Source organism: Danio rerio, chromosome 5 (assembly GCF_049306965.1).
Source record: "Danio rerio strain Tuebingen ecotype United States chromosome 5, GRCz12tu, whole genome shotgun sequence".
Lineage (NCBI taxonomy): Eukaryota > Metazoa > Chordata > Actinopteri > Cypriniformes > Danionidae > Danio > Danio rerio.
The window spans coordinates 46,771,017-46,786,322 of NC_133180.1; the positions used below are offsets into that span (position 1 = coordinate 46,771,017).

Here is a 15,306-nt window from a genome sequence, read left to right on the forward strand (position 1 = left end):
TAAATGAAGCCAACTCAAACAGTTTGAGGAAATCGATTGCTACAAACCATTTGAGTTAACAAACTAATTTATATGAGTACTGTGAACTTACCCCATTTAAGTTGAAGTAATGAGGAGTTGAAAACACTTTTGAAATGAGTAGAATTAACTTCAATCAATTTTGAATTAACGACACTCATTTCATTTAATAAAGTTGACTGTTGGGTTTTACAGTGTAGCAAACTAGTAAGTGGTAACAGAGTTTGAAGTCTGTGAGATATTTTTGGCAAGAATTTCTTTAATGCTCAGCAAAGCTGCATTTATTTGATCAAACTGTTAAAAAACAGTAATATATACCAGTATAACATCAATCTTACCCATGCACAAATTCTGGTAGGAAACGTCTTTGAAGAATAAACATTTCACTGAATTTTGCCACTGTGTTAACAAAGAAGTGTCACAGTTGTGAAATGATTATGTCTAGTCATCATCTATATTTTTGTACTGCTGTTTTAGTTCAAGACCAGATGCAGGCTACACTTAGGACAAGATAAGCTAAACAAGTTTGTACTGACAAGTAAGTAAATACATATTTGGGAGATGTAACATTATAATGCAATGTTGTCAATCAGATGGCAGGTTGTGATTTAAATGACTAAAATAGCCTACTGACAATAATGAACAATAATAATTTACCATTTTGCATATGATGTAGCCTATGATGTGATGACAAATTCAAGCACATAGCTTCACCTAATCATTTATAATTATTTAGTCTTATAATTTGTAAAATGCTAGTGTGAAAACAATTGCTTTGCATTTTAACTTATTTTGAAAATGGTCTTTCTTTAATTGGGAAAGCAGAATATTCAGCAGCCAATATTCCAGCCTGCAGTGTGACATGATCCTTCAGAAATTATTCTAATTTGCTGCTTAAGAAACATTTTCTACTATTATAAAAACAGCTGTCCATAAATGTATCCTGGACATCTGATGAACAGAAAGTTCAAGAGAGTAGTATCTATTTGAAATCAAATTCATGCAACAATATACTTCATTACTGTCACTGGTCACCAATTAAACGAAGCCTTGCTGAATATAAGTATTCACTTTAGTTAAAATAAGTAAAAAGTTTTGGGAAAAAAGTGATTTCATGGAGTCTTTAACATGTGGACACAACTATTTATTAAAAAAGGAATAACATACAGTCTAAATTCTTAGTCATTAATAAATCAGTAAATTAGTAACATTTATTAGAAACAAGTTTGCAAACTACCAACTGAATTAAATCTATTGAAAGGTGATGTAATTCTTCCCAAATAAAATTTGATTAATAAAATACAAATATACAAATATTTGGTTTTATTTTACCTCAGTTATCTTTGAAAAAATCAAAATACAAGAATCAAAAGAGCAAAAGCATTTTTAACCAAATTAATAATCGTATTTTAAAAAGTTTGGAGAATTTCACTCCACATTTCCAGATTTCACATAAAAGATGAAGGAAAAAGAAACAAAAAAAGCCTAAAAAATCAAAATAAAAACTGCACCAAACTGGCACCTGTATTACCATTATCCGGGGTGGAAAACAGCCTACTTGCACTGGAGACCGTTTTGCCAATGTCAGCTAAGGAGCGAAGATTGGACTTCTTGGTCTGGTGCCGATGCTTCCTCAGCAAGGTGTACATGACCTTTTCTTTCAGGTCAGCTTTCAAGAGGCCGCTCTCAATCTGACTGTCAGTGATCATTTCTGAAAGAGAGAGAGAAAACGACAAGCAGGCGGGATAAGCAGACAGCAGGAAAGAAAAAAAACACCTGCCTCATGCTTGTTTCACTACTACGGATCTCATTACAGCCAAGGGAGCAAGCTTTTTTATTCAAATATCAACTTTATATAACAATGCTGGTCTTCAAACTTTAACAACAACTTGGCAATGAGCTCTCTAAAGGATCTTGAAGTCGGTGTCAGTGAAGCGACACATTGCGGTCTATTCTTAGTCTTTAGAAGTGGACGTCTAATGAGGCAGTGGCTTGGGCATAAGATTGTCTGGTGGTTCCTGTAAGCATCTATTTTTATAAAAGAGGGTCAAAGAGATGAGGCCTATGCCCTCGGGCCCTTTTCATGAATGGTTTGGCCCTTAATGGCCGGTCCTTCAATTCATTTTTAGCTCAAAAGGCGCTCTATGAGGTTGACTGAGCTTAACTTAAGATTTACTGCAAATTGATTATAGGACTTGACACATCATGCTCTGAGTAAGAGATACGGATATGAGACTCAAGTATCTGAATTAATAACTCTCACTTGATTGGCTGCCAGTGGTTATGATCTCTGACCAGCTATCTTTAATTCACACAGCCGAACTCTATTCTCAATCATTCCTCTATGGAAAGGCTTATGAAATAATCAGCACAATCACATATTTTGCTGTAGTGCACTGGAGCCTTTTAACAGACACAACGTTCAACCTCAGTTTCCTCACGCTACGCCTGATTTCAGTATAAAAGGAATGGCCATCCTGAATGGATGCATCCACCCATGCATCTGAGCCCAGAGTTACAGCAGCGGCTGAGAGAGGACTGTATTAAACAGAGCTATGAATACATCCTGACATGTGAGTATTTGGAAACTAAGAAAATAGATGGGTTGTGCTAGCTGGGACGCTGCATGGCTATCACACGTGCTAGCTCTCAGCTCCTACGGTACATTTGGATTTTGTTTCTCTCTCCGATTCTGATCTGATTATAAATGTTATCTTTATGATCTTTCTTCTGCCCTTTGTCCACAAATATAGGGTGGCAGAGCTGATGCCCTACATGAATCTTATCTGAACGCTTCCATGACAGAACAATTGGCTCCTAAAATGATGACTGATTCTCAGAATGCACAAAAATAAATCCAATGCAAAAAGCATTATATATTTGACAAATATGCTGACGTCAATCGTTACACTGAAGAGCAATGCTTTATTTTCTGCAACAAAAAGCAGTAACACAATAGATTGAATTAGTTAATGTTAATTAACAAATTATGAACAAAACATTTATTAAAGTATTTGCTCATGTAAATAAAGTTGTTTATTGTTATATTACCTCATAGTGTGTTAACTAATGCTAATAAGCTTGAATTTGGATTTAAATAAGGCATTAGTAAATGCTGAACTATGATTCATAAATGCTGTACAAGTATTGACCATTCTTAGTTCATGTTACCATATACATTCACTAACATTAAATATTAAAACCTTTTTGTAAAGTGTGTTTAAAAGAAACAAAAAAACAATTACAATTACAAAAACAAAAAATACAAGCTCATTTTGGTTGTTACCAATAATAACACAACGTTTTTATTCTGGCCCAGCAGTACTTCAAAAGATGTTTTTGACGTTGACGTCTAAATGCATTTTTATTTTTGTCTTGCAGCATGCGACCTCATTGTTATCGTTTAGTTTTCGCATAATTTTGCACACAATGTTAATTTTTTTGATTTACACACATTATTTTTTGATCTGCAACCACAATACTTTGGGCAGGACACTAATCTGATCCAATAGTAATTGATCTGAACAATTAAAGCTTCTGACATTTTCTTGTTTTGGTCATTTTTATTAGTTTACTAATTGCTTTTAGTCTACATAGATTTAATATATTTTATCATATTTTTATTTCAGTTTATATTACTATTTCCATAGTAACAAGCAGAACTAAAATTATTTTAATCATTTGAATTTGATGTTTTGTTTAATTTATTTTAATTAAGAAATGGTTTAGTAATATAAAGATATAATATTGATATAATATAATAATCTATAATAATCTAATGTAAAATAATAGGCTTGTTTAAAACTGTCATGTGTGCACACAGACTGCTATACATGATACTTCATTGTTGCATTAAAGCATTATGTGTTAAAGAAAAAAAATATTTATTTAAGACTATTAAGACCACGATGTGCTTTTTATTTTAAATAGTTTATTATTACTATTATTATTATTTAGCTAGTTGTTTAGTTTTTAAATCAGATACCTCTGCTCAAAAACAGATCAGAGTATCAGAGTCTCAGGAGATTTTAAATGTGTAATTAGCATAGGGCTGCACAATATATCGTTCCAGCATCAATATCTCAATGTGATCATTTAGAATAGTCACATCGCAGGATATGCAATGCTGAGTCTGTATAATTTGGAAGTGTTTTTGAGGCCTGTCACTGTATTATGATTTGAATCATTCAGGCTTGAGAAATTGTACCATTTGCAACTACAATAATGATTAATTTTATTAAATTATTTTAATTTTTAATAGGCTCTGTACTGTGAGAAAAATTATAAAACACTGTATTTATTCACTTATGAAACACTCACTTTATTTCAACTGTATATATGTTTTTTTATTGTGTTTATTTATTTATTGTGTATTAATTATACTCCCCAAACAAAATCATCATAATCAACCTAAAATGATTCATTCTTTTTCTAAATAGAGATATTTAAGTCATCTGGTAAAATTGTATTCATATCGCAATATATATGAGCAATATCACACTCGTAGCAGTGCGATATGGCTGTATATCGACACTGGTGGGAGGCGTGCATTGGCACGAGGCCACAGGCCGAGTGCCTTAGTGCCCCCACCAATGCCGTTATACAGCCATATGACACTGCTACGAGTGTGATATTGCGTTTATACAACAGTTTGACGGCATAATTGTGTATACAAAAACAAAATCAAACATGGAGAGTCTCAAAAACCCTTTTGTATGAGGAACTACTTTCTTCTGCCTTGAATTCAAATCATAAGCTGATTGTTAAACAGCTGAGCAAGCATCTTTTAAACTTTAGATCTGTAGTGTCTACTTTTTGCTGGCTGTACGTGGGCGGAGTAACACAAAGGGTAAAGAGACTTTACAGGTGCTGATATTACTTAAATATATCACGGCTATCAGCCAATCAGATTCAAGAACCAGACAGAACTGTTGTATATATATATATATATATATATATATATATATATATATATATATATATATATATATATATATATATATATATATATATATATATATATATATCGCAGAATAACAAAATATCGCAATATTAAATTTTAACAATACCCTACAGTCCTAAATTAGAGCATCCAAAGCAGTTGAGTTTAGTTGAAGAGCATCTGTTTTACTGACTAGGCCCCTGTTTAAGCTGAAAAAGGCTGCATAAGAAAAACTCACCAACGACCCCTGGCAGAGTGGAGGCTTCTAGATCCAGCATGATGGTGCCCTTCTCTATACACGTCCTAAGCTCAAAGAGACTGTGCAAAGACAGAGTGGCCACGTGTGGTTTACTCCATCTTTCTCCACCTTTTTCCACCTTCTCTTCGAACTTGATCCACCTTGAAGAAATACAACAGAGAGCTGAAAGTACTGACGCATTTTGAAACCTCTTTGAGCATTGATTTGACTCTCAAGACAGTTTTTGTCCGCACAGCTAAAACCTGATTGTTTTTTTGTGTTTTTTTATGAAAACAAAGACTGATGTTTTTTTTTAAGAGTTTATGATGAAATATAAAGCACAGCATGTATTTAAATGTACATTTTCTATAATAATGAATAACTCTATAGTGTCACTTCAGGTCAATTTAATGCACTTAACTTTAAAAACCATATAAAAACCATACTGACCCAGAATTTTTTTTTTAATAAAGTCATTCTATTATCAAAACATGCCATATCAGAGACAAATGCCAGTTCCAGACAACAGACTAGAGTCTAAAACAACTCTAATCTTCCCCTCAGTACAGCAATTGTTCATTACAATTGAAGGGATTAATATGAAATCCTTAATCTGAAAACACACAAATGGGCTGCAATCTCATCTCCAAATCAATCTCTGGAATAAACTCATGATTGAAAAGAAAAGACAGCAGAAATCAATCTTGTACTCATCTTTAGTAATCTGTTAAATGGCCACCATTGCATGTGATAATGGCTGCTTGATTGGGAGCCACTCAACTGAAACCTGAAACTCAATGATCAAACCCACTGAGAACTGGCAAAGCTCTGTAATTGATGTGAGACTCGTCTTTCATCAGAGGCCGAGTTGTTGACTCAAATGAACTCACAATCGCAGCGAGCTAAAGAAACAGTGTCTGTTAAATGATCAGGCCTCAACTAAAAGTACACATAATTTTTATTTTATTTTAAGCTTCAAACCATTCATTAAAGAATTATCAGCTCAGAAACTTCCCTCTGGACACTGTCAAGTGTTTAAAATGTCTTGGCTTACTGGCACCAAACACCCACTGGCAATGAGCCAGCACACTTCAATCTTCTTTTGATGAATTGTATAGTGCCTGTATAACAAGCCAGCAAGAGTAATTAAAACAGCCTGCATAGAAAACCACACAAGTGTTCTGTTTTCCCTTCTTCCTGAAAATGCAGCACCCTTTAAATATTTGGGGTGGGTAAGATTTGTTTGTTGAAAAATACAGTACAAACTGTGATTTTCATTTCATTTTTATGTTGTGAGGCATAATATTTTAAATTGATTCAAAGTAATGTAATCCTTCAAACTTATTCTAAAAAGCTTGAAAATTGAAAAGATCAGCATTAATTTGAGCCATTTTGAGAATTTTATTTTATTTTTTACATTATACATATTTCTACTTTAACCCTTTAACAGGCATCATAATCACCTGGTTGACCTTCTATCCATAGGTAGGCCCACATGGAATCTGTGCGGGCAGATTTTCCGCAGATTTCCACAAATTTATAGCCCATCAATAATTTTTCAATTAATTTCAGTAATAGTATTGACTAATATAAACATGTTTATCTGATTTATGTACAATTCAGTTTGTACAGTAATATTTTCTGTCTTTTAGTAAATATATTGCTAACACTTTACAATAAGGTTCATTAGTTAATGCATTTACTAACATGAACTAATCGTGAACAACACATGTACAGCATTTATTAATCATAATTGAACATTTACTAATGCATTATTAACATCCAAGTCCGTGCTTGTTAACATTAGTTAATGCACTGAGTTAACGAACTAACAATGAACAACTGTATTTTCATGAACTAACGTTAACTAAAATGAACAAATACAGTAGTAGATGTATTGTTTATTGTTTGTTCATGTTAGTAAATGCATTAATTAACATTAACTAATGAACCTTATTGTAAAGTGCGACAGATACTGTATATTATATAAGAGACTTGCTTTGTTTACCAAATAAAGTTGATCTAACTGGATTTGCATTTTAAACATTAAATAAAAGTTAAAATATATTATTTTGATAATATAAGATAGTTAAAAGATTTTTTATTTTTTTTGCTCAGTGTTTGGACTCTCAGTAATGATTTTAAAGCACACTGAACTGAGCTAAACTGAACTAAACTTAAACACTAAAAACTGCTCTGTTTCAATTACTATGACCATTTATGTGAAGCTGCTTTGACACAATCTACATTGTAAAAGCACTATACAAATAAAGCAGAATTGAATTTTTTATTTCACGTATTAAAGTTTTAGTTATGATACTCACAAAATAATATCCACAGGTTATCATTATTATTTTAAATGCTTATTACTATTTATCAGAGTTGTGTCAGCATATTATTTAATACAACATGAGGGCACCCTAAAGGGTTGAAAGATTTTTGCCAAATAATGTAGTTTTCTTTTTCATGACTAACATGAACTAATGAAGATTTCATTAGTTCATGTTAGTTAATGTAATTACTAATATGATCTAATTATGCTTGAACATCATTTAATTATCATAGTTCAGCATTTATTAATGCATTTTAACTTTCATGATTGTTCACATTAGTAATGCACCATTAGTTAACACAAACTAACTTTGAATAACTTTATTTTCATTAACTAACATAAACAAATACTGTGACAAATGTTAGTAAAGGCAATAACTAACATCAACTGATACAATGTTATTGTAAAATTATACCCCTTTCTCTTCTTCTAAAATAAAAGGTTTTTACTAACATCAAACTTCTGAACAGTAATGCAAATCAGACACATTATTTTTGTTTACACAAAAAACAAATTATTATACAAAAAACACAAAAAATATACTTTTTTTTCTTGTTTGAGCTACCTAATTAAAATGAGCTGAAACAACACAATTCTTGATATTTCATTGGGAAAACTTTAATTTTTATGTTTAATCCACATGCATTTTTTAAAAGTGTTAAGTTAACTTAATCGAGTTGTGTCAGGACAACATAATTGAATTATGTAAAACTATGCACCATGAGATAAACTGTACAGTTGACATATGTACCCGCCACCACCACAGTTAATTTTTTTCCTCAATAACTATTTAACAAAGAAAAGATTTTTTCAGCACATTTATAAGCATAATAGTTTTAAAAATGTTTATTTATTTATCTTTGCCATGATGACATTAAATAATATTTGACTAGATATTTTTCAAGACACTTCCATACAGCTTAAAGTGACATTTAAAGGCTTAACTAGGTTAACTAAGTTAACTAGGCAGATTAGGGTAATTAGGCAAGTTATTGTATTACAATGGTTTGTTCTGTAAACTATCGAAAACAAAAATAGCTTAAAGGGGCTAATCATTTTGACCTTAATATGTGTATTAAATTTAAAAACTGCTTTTATTCTAGCCGAAATAAAACAACCAAGCCTTTCTCTAGAGGAAAAAAATATTCAGACATAATCAGACATACTGTAAAAATTTCCTTGCTCTGTTAAACATCATTTGGGAAATATTTAAGAAAGAAAAAAAATTTATTCAAAGGAGGGCTTAAAATTCTGACGTCAACTGTATATGCATGGATATGTAAAAACTCAAATAATAAAATATAATAATTAGTTTACAGGGGTTTAATATGGAGTACTATCTGCAAATTTAAAATGTGACTTTTTTACATAAATAAAATCTAAAAAAAAAAAAAAAAATCTAAGAAATTCTGTGCAAAACATAAGATAAAAATTAAGCTACTAGGCATAAACAAAAATTATCAGGGAAGCTTTCAAGCTGTTTTTCAACATCATTAAAATCCTGCTCTTAACAGTGACTGGAACAGCTCTGCTCCCTTTAATAGCCTCACTCAGATCCCCAGTCAAACTCCAGCACTCTTCTTACCTGGCGGTTTCCTTCCATTCCATCTCCTGTCCGTCCACCGACAGCAGCTCGTCCAGCTCCGTGAAAAGTTGAGGAGGCGCAGGACTGTCATCGTCCTCACCCAGGATGAATCGTATGCGCTCGGCAGCAGGTGAAACTGTAACAGGAAAAATACTGCGCGTCAGTGGCGGAGGCACAGTGCTGCATATTTCCGGCTTGCCGTCTTCACTTATGCCATTAGGCCTGATCTCCAGCTTTTCAGACGGAGGTGGAGGAATCTTAACCACAGACGGCTCTGAATCCGCATCCACATCCTCACTGCTCTCCATCTTCTCCACATTATTGTTCTCAAACGTGTTATCTGAAGCATCCATCCTATCTTCAAATAAAGGACTTTTGTTCCCCGGAACAAGATAAAAGCTGGACGAAAGAGGGAGGGAGGTCAAAAAACAGGAGACCTCACACAGCCAAGCAGTCCCTTAGACACTCATTAGAGCCCTGCTGTCCTGTGCACCCCACTCCAACACAGTGACACCTAGGTAGTTAAAAAGGGGGTCCCACTTGTCACCCCAGAGCAACAGCCCGCCCATCCAACGGCTGTACCCCATCTCCATTGGCCCTGCGGCTCTGGCACGCTGCCCCGAGCCCCTCATTAACAATTAGGAAATGTTTCACAAACTGTTCTTTCTTCACAAGAGGGCCTCGTTTTCCTTCTCCCTTGTTTTCTAATTTGAATATTTATCAGTTCTTGTAGGACAGAGAAAGTAAACAGTAATGTTTGATTTAAATCTCTCTCAGCTTATCGACTTAAGCTCATCAATATTATTCTATCTTATTGTTCATTGTTATTGTTTTGTTGTATTTATTTCTGTTTCCGCTATTGTTATTTTGCGTTGTAGCGATTTGAGTCAAAGAAAAGTGCATTACAGATAAAATGTATTATTATTATTATTATTATTATTATTATTATTATTATTAAAGGTACATCATCCAAAATCTGGCAGTGAAAATTAGTGTAAAATGAAAATATGAGTTGATGTTTAAATAAGTTATTTGTGACCTAAACTTTAAAATGTCATTTTACCAGCATAGGGCAGTGTTCAAGTTGATTCATTCATAGTTACATAAAAAATATCTGGGGGAAAAGAAGCATTTACTGACTGTTAACTAATTTACTGTTAACTAGATTAGACACAAATGTACACTAGATGTCAACACATTAAGTGGAGTTCAAGTTGATTACTTCAATTGAATTTGATTAATTTAATTTTTAAATATTTCATTTAAAGATTTTAGATGTATAAGAATTTACTGTTACAGAAGAAAAGTTCAGATTCAAAAACCTCTAAGTGTCGTCAGAATTTTTAGTCGAAAATAAACTTTTTCCTCAGCCTCCTTTGATTATAGTTTATGTTGAGTTATTTCACTTTAAAGGCCATGAAAAGAGCTTTTTTAAATTCTTATTTTAGAAGAAAATTTCAGAGGTTTTTGCATCTGAACTTTTTAAATGTTGTTGCATGTTATTGAGTAATTCAAGCTGATTCTGTATAGTTAATAATAAAAAAAAAACACTTAAAACTTTTATTTGTTGATATTTAATGGGATATAATTGACAGATGTTACCACATGGAGAGCAGTTCAAACTGATTTTCACTTAGTTAAAAATACAGAAAAATATTAAAATGGAAATAAACATTATGTATTAGGTTTCTAGACACTTACAGGTAACCGGATGGAATGCAAGTTGATTCAGTCATTTATTTAACTTATTTATTTATCATATTTGAATATGAATTTACAGTTACAGATGAAGAGTTCAGATGCAAAAATCTCTAAGTGTCGTCTGAAATTTCAATCGATAAGGACAATTTGTTTATGTTGAGTTATTTTACTTGAAAATAACCTTTTTGTCGTTAAAAAAAAAATAATTCAATTACTGAACCTACACAAAGGGCCTGATAAAAATTCTCATTTAAGAAGAAAATTTCTCACAAATTAAGAAAGCTTTTACAAGCTAACAAATTAACACTATGGATGAACAAAAGTAAACTGCAACATTCACATTATTTAACAAAAGGTTGTCTTTGGCATAAAACTATTGTTGCTATTCCAGTTTAATTATTATTATTTTTTATTTTGTCTATTATTTATCCTTTATTTTCCCCAAAATTTCCTATTGAGATACAGCACAAAAAGTTTCAGATAAAAATTAGACACACATAAAATAGCACGTATTAAAATTTACTCAAAACATTCACATGATTCTTCCAGATAAGACTTCAAAAGATTTTTAAAAATATGTAGAGATGGAATTATTTCCAACATGATAACACTATGCACTTCATTCCATTTGAGGGCCAAAGGAGGAAAGCGCTGTTTAACCAAACTCTGTAAATACTCTAGGAACAGTTAAATGTAATTTATAATTATACAGTTAATTAAAACCTTACCCAAATAAAACAAATTATTTTTGTTACATAATATGTAAAGCACTTTGTTTAGTAATTTGTTAAATACAAGTACTAACTACCAATAAATTCTGTAAAAAAAATTACATTAATTTTAAAACAATTGTATAGACATTTAATATACATAAAACTAATAACAATAAATAACAATAATAATAGTAATAATATTAAAAACTTTAAAAATTAAGGAAAGTATAAACAAAACTCAATCAATCGATAATTACAAGACATGAATACTGTGACGTACATGCCTCTTGCATAGGCATTTCATACAGTGTTATAACCTCCACTGCTGATGTCACTAGCTTGAGTTGACACCTTCTAATGTTGATAACATCAACATTAACAACATGGATACCACATAATTTGAGTAAATGAATAATCTGGTTGTAAATCTTTGCATTCAAACAGTCTGATTTCTGACAAAGCTCCAGACTGAATGACTATCTATAAAGCGCTCCAGTTTCTTTGAAAAGATCATTAAAATGCAGTATCTGCTGGGGACGGAAGCGGCGGACATGCGTTCACAATAGTTTTTCACAGCTAGTGATTTCCACAAATTTTACTGCTGCTGATATGTTAGAAGACAAGTCGGAGATGTTATCAGCAGTGATAACAGAATTAGAAGAAACTTTAAAACTATACTAGCTGTAAAATATCAGTAACTCATTTAAACGTTTACGTAATGCAATTATCTAAAACACCTTTGTTCATACAGTACACCATTAAATGTTTACAATTCAAAACACTGTAACAGACTATAAAAATCAGTACAGTAATATAAAGAAAATGTTTTTTACAATTTAAATATAATAATAATAGAAATAAATGCATAAATACATCATAGTCTGTAATTACTACAATTTTAAAAATAAATGAATATTTAAAAAATTTTATATAATTAAATAAATAAATATGTTTAGCATAATTGAGTACACCCCATTTTTTAAAAAAATTATCAATTTCTCTGTGAAAATAGGCAATGTACTTTAATGCATTTATACAAAACAGATTAATTAAGCAGATATATTGGATAAAATAATATTTTGGTCCCCAATCATATTTAGAAATTAAAAGATAATACAATTACGTTTAAGCTAAATATTGCAAAAAAAAATTACAACCTACAAAATTTCAAAACAATTTGTACTTTTTTTTTCTCACAGGTCTCCTGATTTTTCCTCTTTTTTGCATTTGTATTTTCTTTTTTTTCTGTAACATTTACATTTGGGCATACTAGTTTTGGACCGTTATCATAGGTTATTCTGTTAGACATGCTCCGAATTTGGTTTCAGTACTGATTAATCTAATTGTATAGCCTCCTTTTAAAAATAGAAATGTAAAAGATAGATTTGTTAGTAGTGTACTTATTAATATATATATATTATATAAAATTTAATTATGTAAAATTGTACCGTTTTTAAGTTTAATAATGATTCATTTTATTGAATTATTTACAATAAAGATTACGCAGTAGTATTTTGCATTTGATTATTCAAATTCTGTGTAATCGAATACTATTAAATTGCTCATGAAACAATAAAACATGTATTTAATTTGTGTTTAATAAATTGTATTTAGATTTTTAAAATCTTTTTCTTAATTGTGTTTGTCCATGCTTGTAGATTGTTTATTATAATTTATGCAATCTGAAATTATACATTCTTTCCAAATAGAGATATTCAAGCCATCAATTGTATCAATTATATCACAATATATATCACAGAATAACAAAATATCGCAACGTTAGATTTTTCCGACATTGTGCAGCCACATTTATTATTGAATAAATACATTTGTTATTGAAATAAATCATATAATAGTTGAATTTAAGAAAAAAAGCTGTTCTTTCGAAGTGAAATCCCCTAAAAATGTTTGATTTTGACAAATAAAATTGCAGTAAAATTTTTCTAATAATAATTACCATTATTGAGCACAAATTTGTCAAATCATAATTTCATAAAGTCATTTTAATAATATATATATATATATATATATATATATATATATATATATATATATATATATATATATATATATATATATATATATATATATATATATTAAAGATTTTCATTATACTATTGTTACTCTATTTATCACCCCCCCCCAAAAAAAAAATATTGCCAAAAATCTTTATTTAAAAATTTATTTTATATTATTATGTTGTATTAACTATATACAGAGACACATTATTAAAATACTTGCTGTCCATTGATTAAGTCAAACAATTTCGAGTTGCAATATTTGCAAATTTTTTAGAAATGTTCTTTTTACAGGAAGTGACTAAGCTGTACTGTTTAACTCATCTGAGCCAGTGTGATGTCCAAACTTTGTTCTACAAAGTCCACACACACACAAAGTGACCCTGCGATGCATACAGAAAACTGGGATACCAAGCACTAAAGCCTCAGTGGGCACTCGCTTCATGCTGTTGCTAAGCAGAGCTGCGACACAAGGAACAAGTGGAGAGAGAGAGAGAGAGAGAGATAGAAAGAGAGAGAGTGAGAGATGGCTGATTCAAAATGGGAGAGAGAACGCAAAGGACAGATAGAAATGAAAATCGCATCGTTCAAACAAGTTTCAAAGCTGTGGGCCCTCTCGCCAAGAGCTACAACCCACACAAAGGGGACTTTGTCCATGCACTAGAGGCTTATGGGAAAAGCAAGAGGAGGGGAATGTATTCCCAGAGCCCCAAAAAATAAAATAAAATGGACTGAGCCGAGTTGCCACTTCATGTTGGAGAGTCCCAGTCTCACTATCAACTCTCTATGTGCACCAGCCCACATGCAAACAGTAATTGAGCAAACCACACTCCTCTCACTGCAACTCACAGCACGCACTCAATGGCATTCTTCAGTCATGCACTGACCAGAAAAAACAATCATTCTCTACGCTCACAAGTTTGTGAATTGTGGTGGTCGGGCAGTTACAGGCTTCCCACGTCTGTCTGTAGTAGAATTAATGGCTTTCGGAGTATACTTGCAGACGTAAATTAGATAGCAGGTTTCACTCGAAGAAATAAAGGTTCTTTACGGCAGCAGTCTTTAGAACCTTTGCATTGCACACATTTTTATATCCAGTATATGTTGGAAAATGTTTTTAGATTGCTAAATTGTCCTTTTAAAGAGCATAATAAAAGGTCATATTTGGGTTTTGGTGGTCTCCAACAACTGGCTGATATGCATGCAAGAAAAAACTCTTTCATTTTCTTATAATATGCATTTATTTTTACCTAATTATCCCAACAACTTCCATATGATTTGTTTGTTGATTTATTTTTCCAATCCCCTCCTTTCTGTCATGATAATCCATGGTGACTGGTCTGATATCCCAGCCTGTTGTGATTGGTCGACTGTGTGCAGTGTGTGTTGGAAACTAAACTCTCATCACAGCTTTTACCCACAGTTTACCCAAAGCTGGAACTTATTTAAACACCAACATACTGCTCTATTCTTAACCATAACTCCCAAATAATAACAACAACACATTAAGTATTTAAAGTTAGAAAGGCAAAAGTTGAACAATTTTGAACATTGACCACGACCAGAGATGGGATGTAACGAAGTACAAATACTCCATTACTGTAATTTAGACGATTTTTCTGGTATCAGTACTTTACTCCACAACTTTTTACTTTTGCTCCTTACAATTTTACACAAATATCTGTACTTGCTACTCCTTACATTTTTTTAAACCACGGCTGTTACTTTCGGTTTCATGTGTTTGGTGGTGCAATCTATA

The 15,306-nt window shown here is 31.7% G+C and overlaps 1 protein-coding gene across 25 annotated transcripts in view; it reads right to left on the reverse strand.

Annotated features, from left to right (window-relative positions):
• The window catches only part of slc4a4a (solute carrier family 4 member 4a), a 129,541-nt gene that overhangs the window by 62,140 nt on the left and 52,095 nt on the right, over positions 1 to 15,306 (reverse strand). For 13 of the 25 annotated variants that reach the window (XR_012406053.1, XM_073950846.1, XM_073950851.1 and 10 more), the window contains 3 exon segments: positions 9,116 to 9,251; positions 5,199 to 5,359; positions 1,550 to 1,729 (listed from right to left, as the gene is read on the reverse strand). Coding sequence is in view for 22 of the 25 variants with exons in the window: in XM_073950846.1 (XP_073806947.1) it covers positions 1,550 to 1,729; positions 5,199 to 5,359; positions 9,116 to 9,251 (477 nt within the window). In the remaining 3 variants the exon portion in view is untranslated. 25 annotated transcript variants of the gene reach the window in all.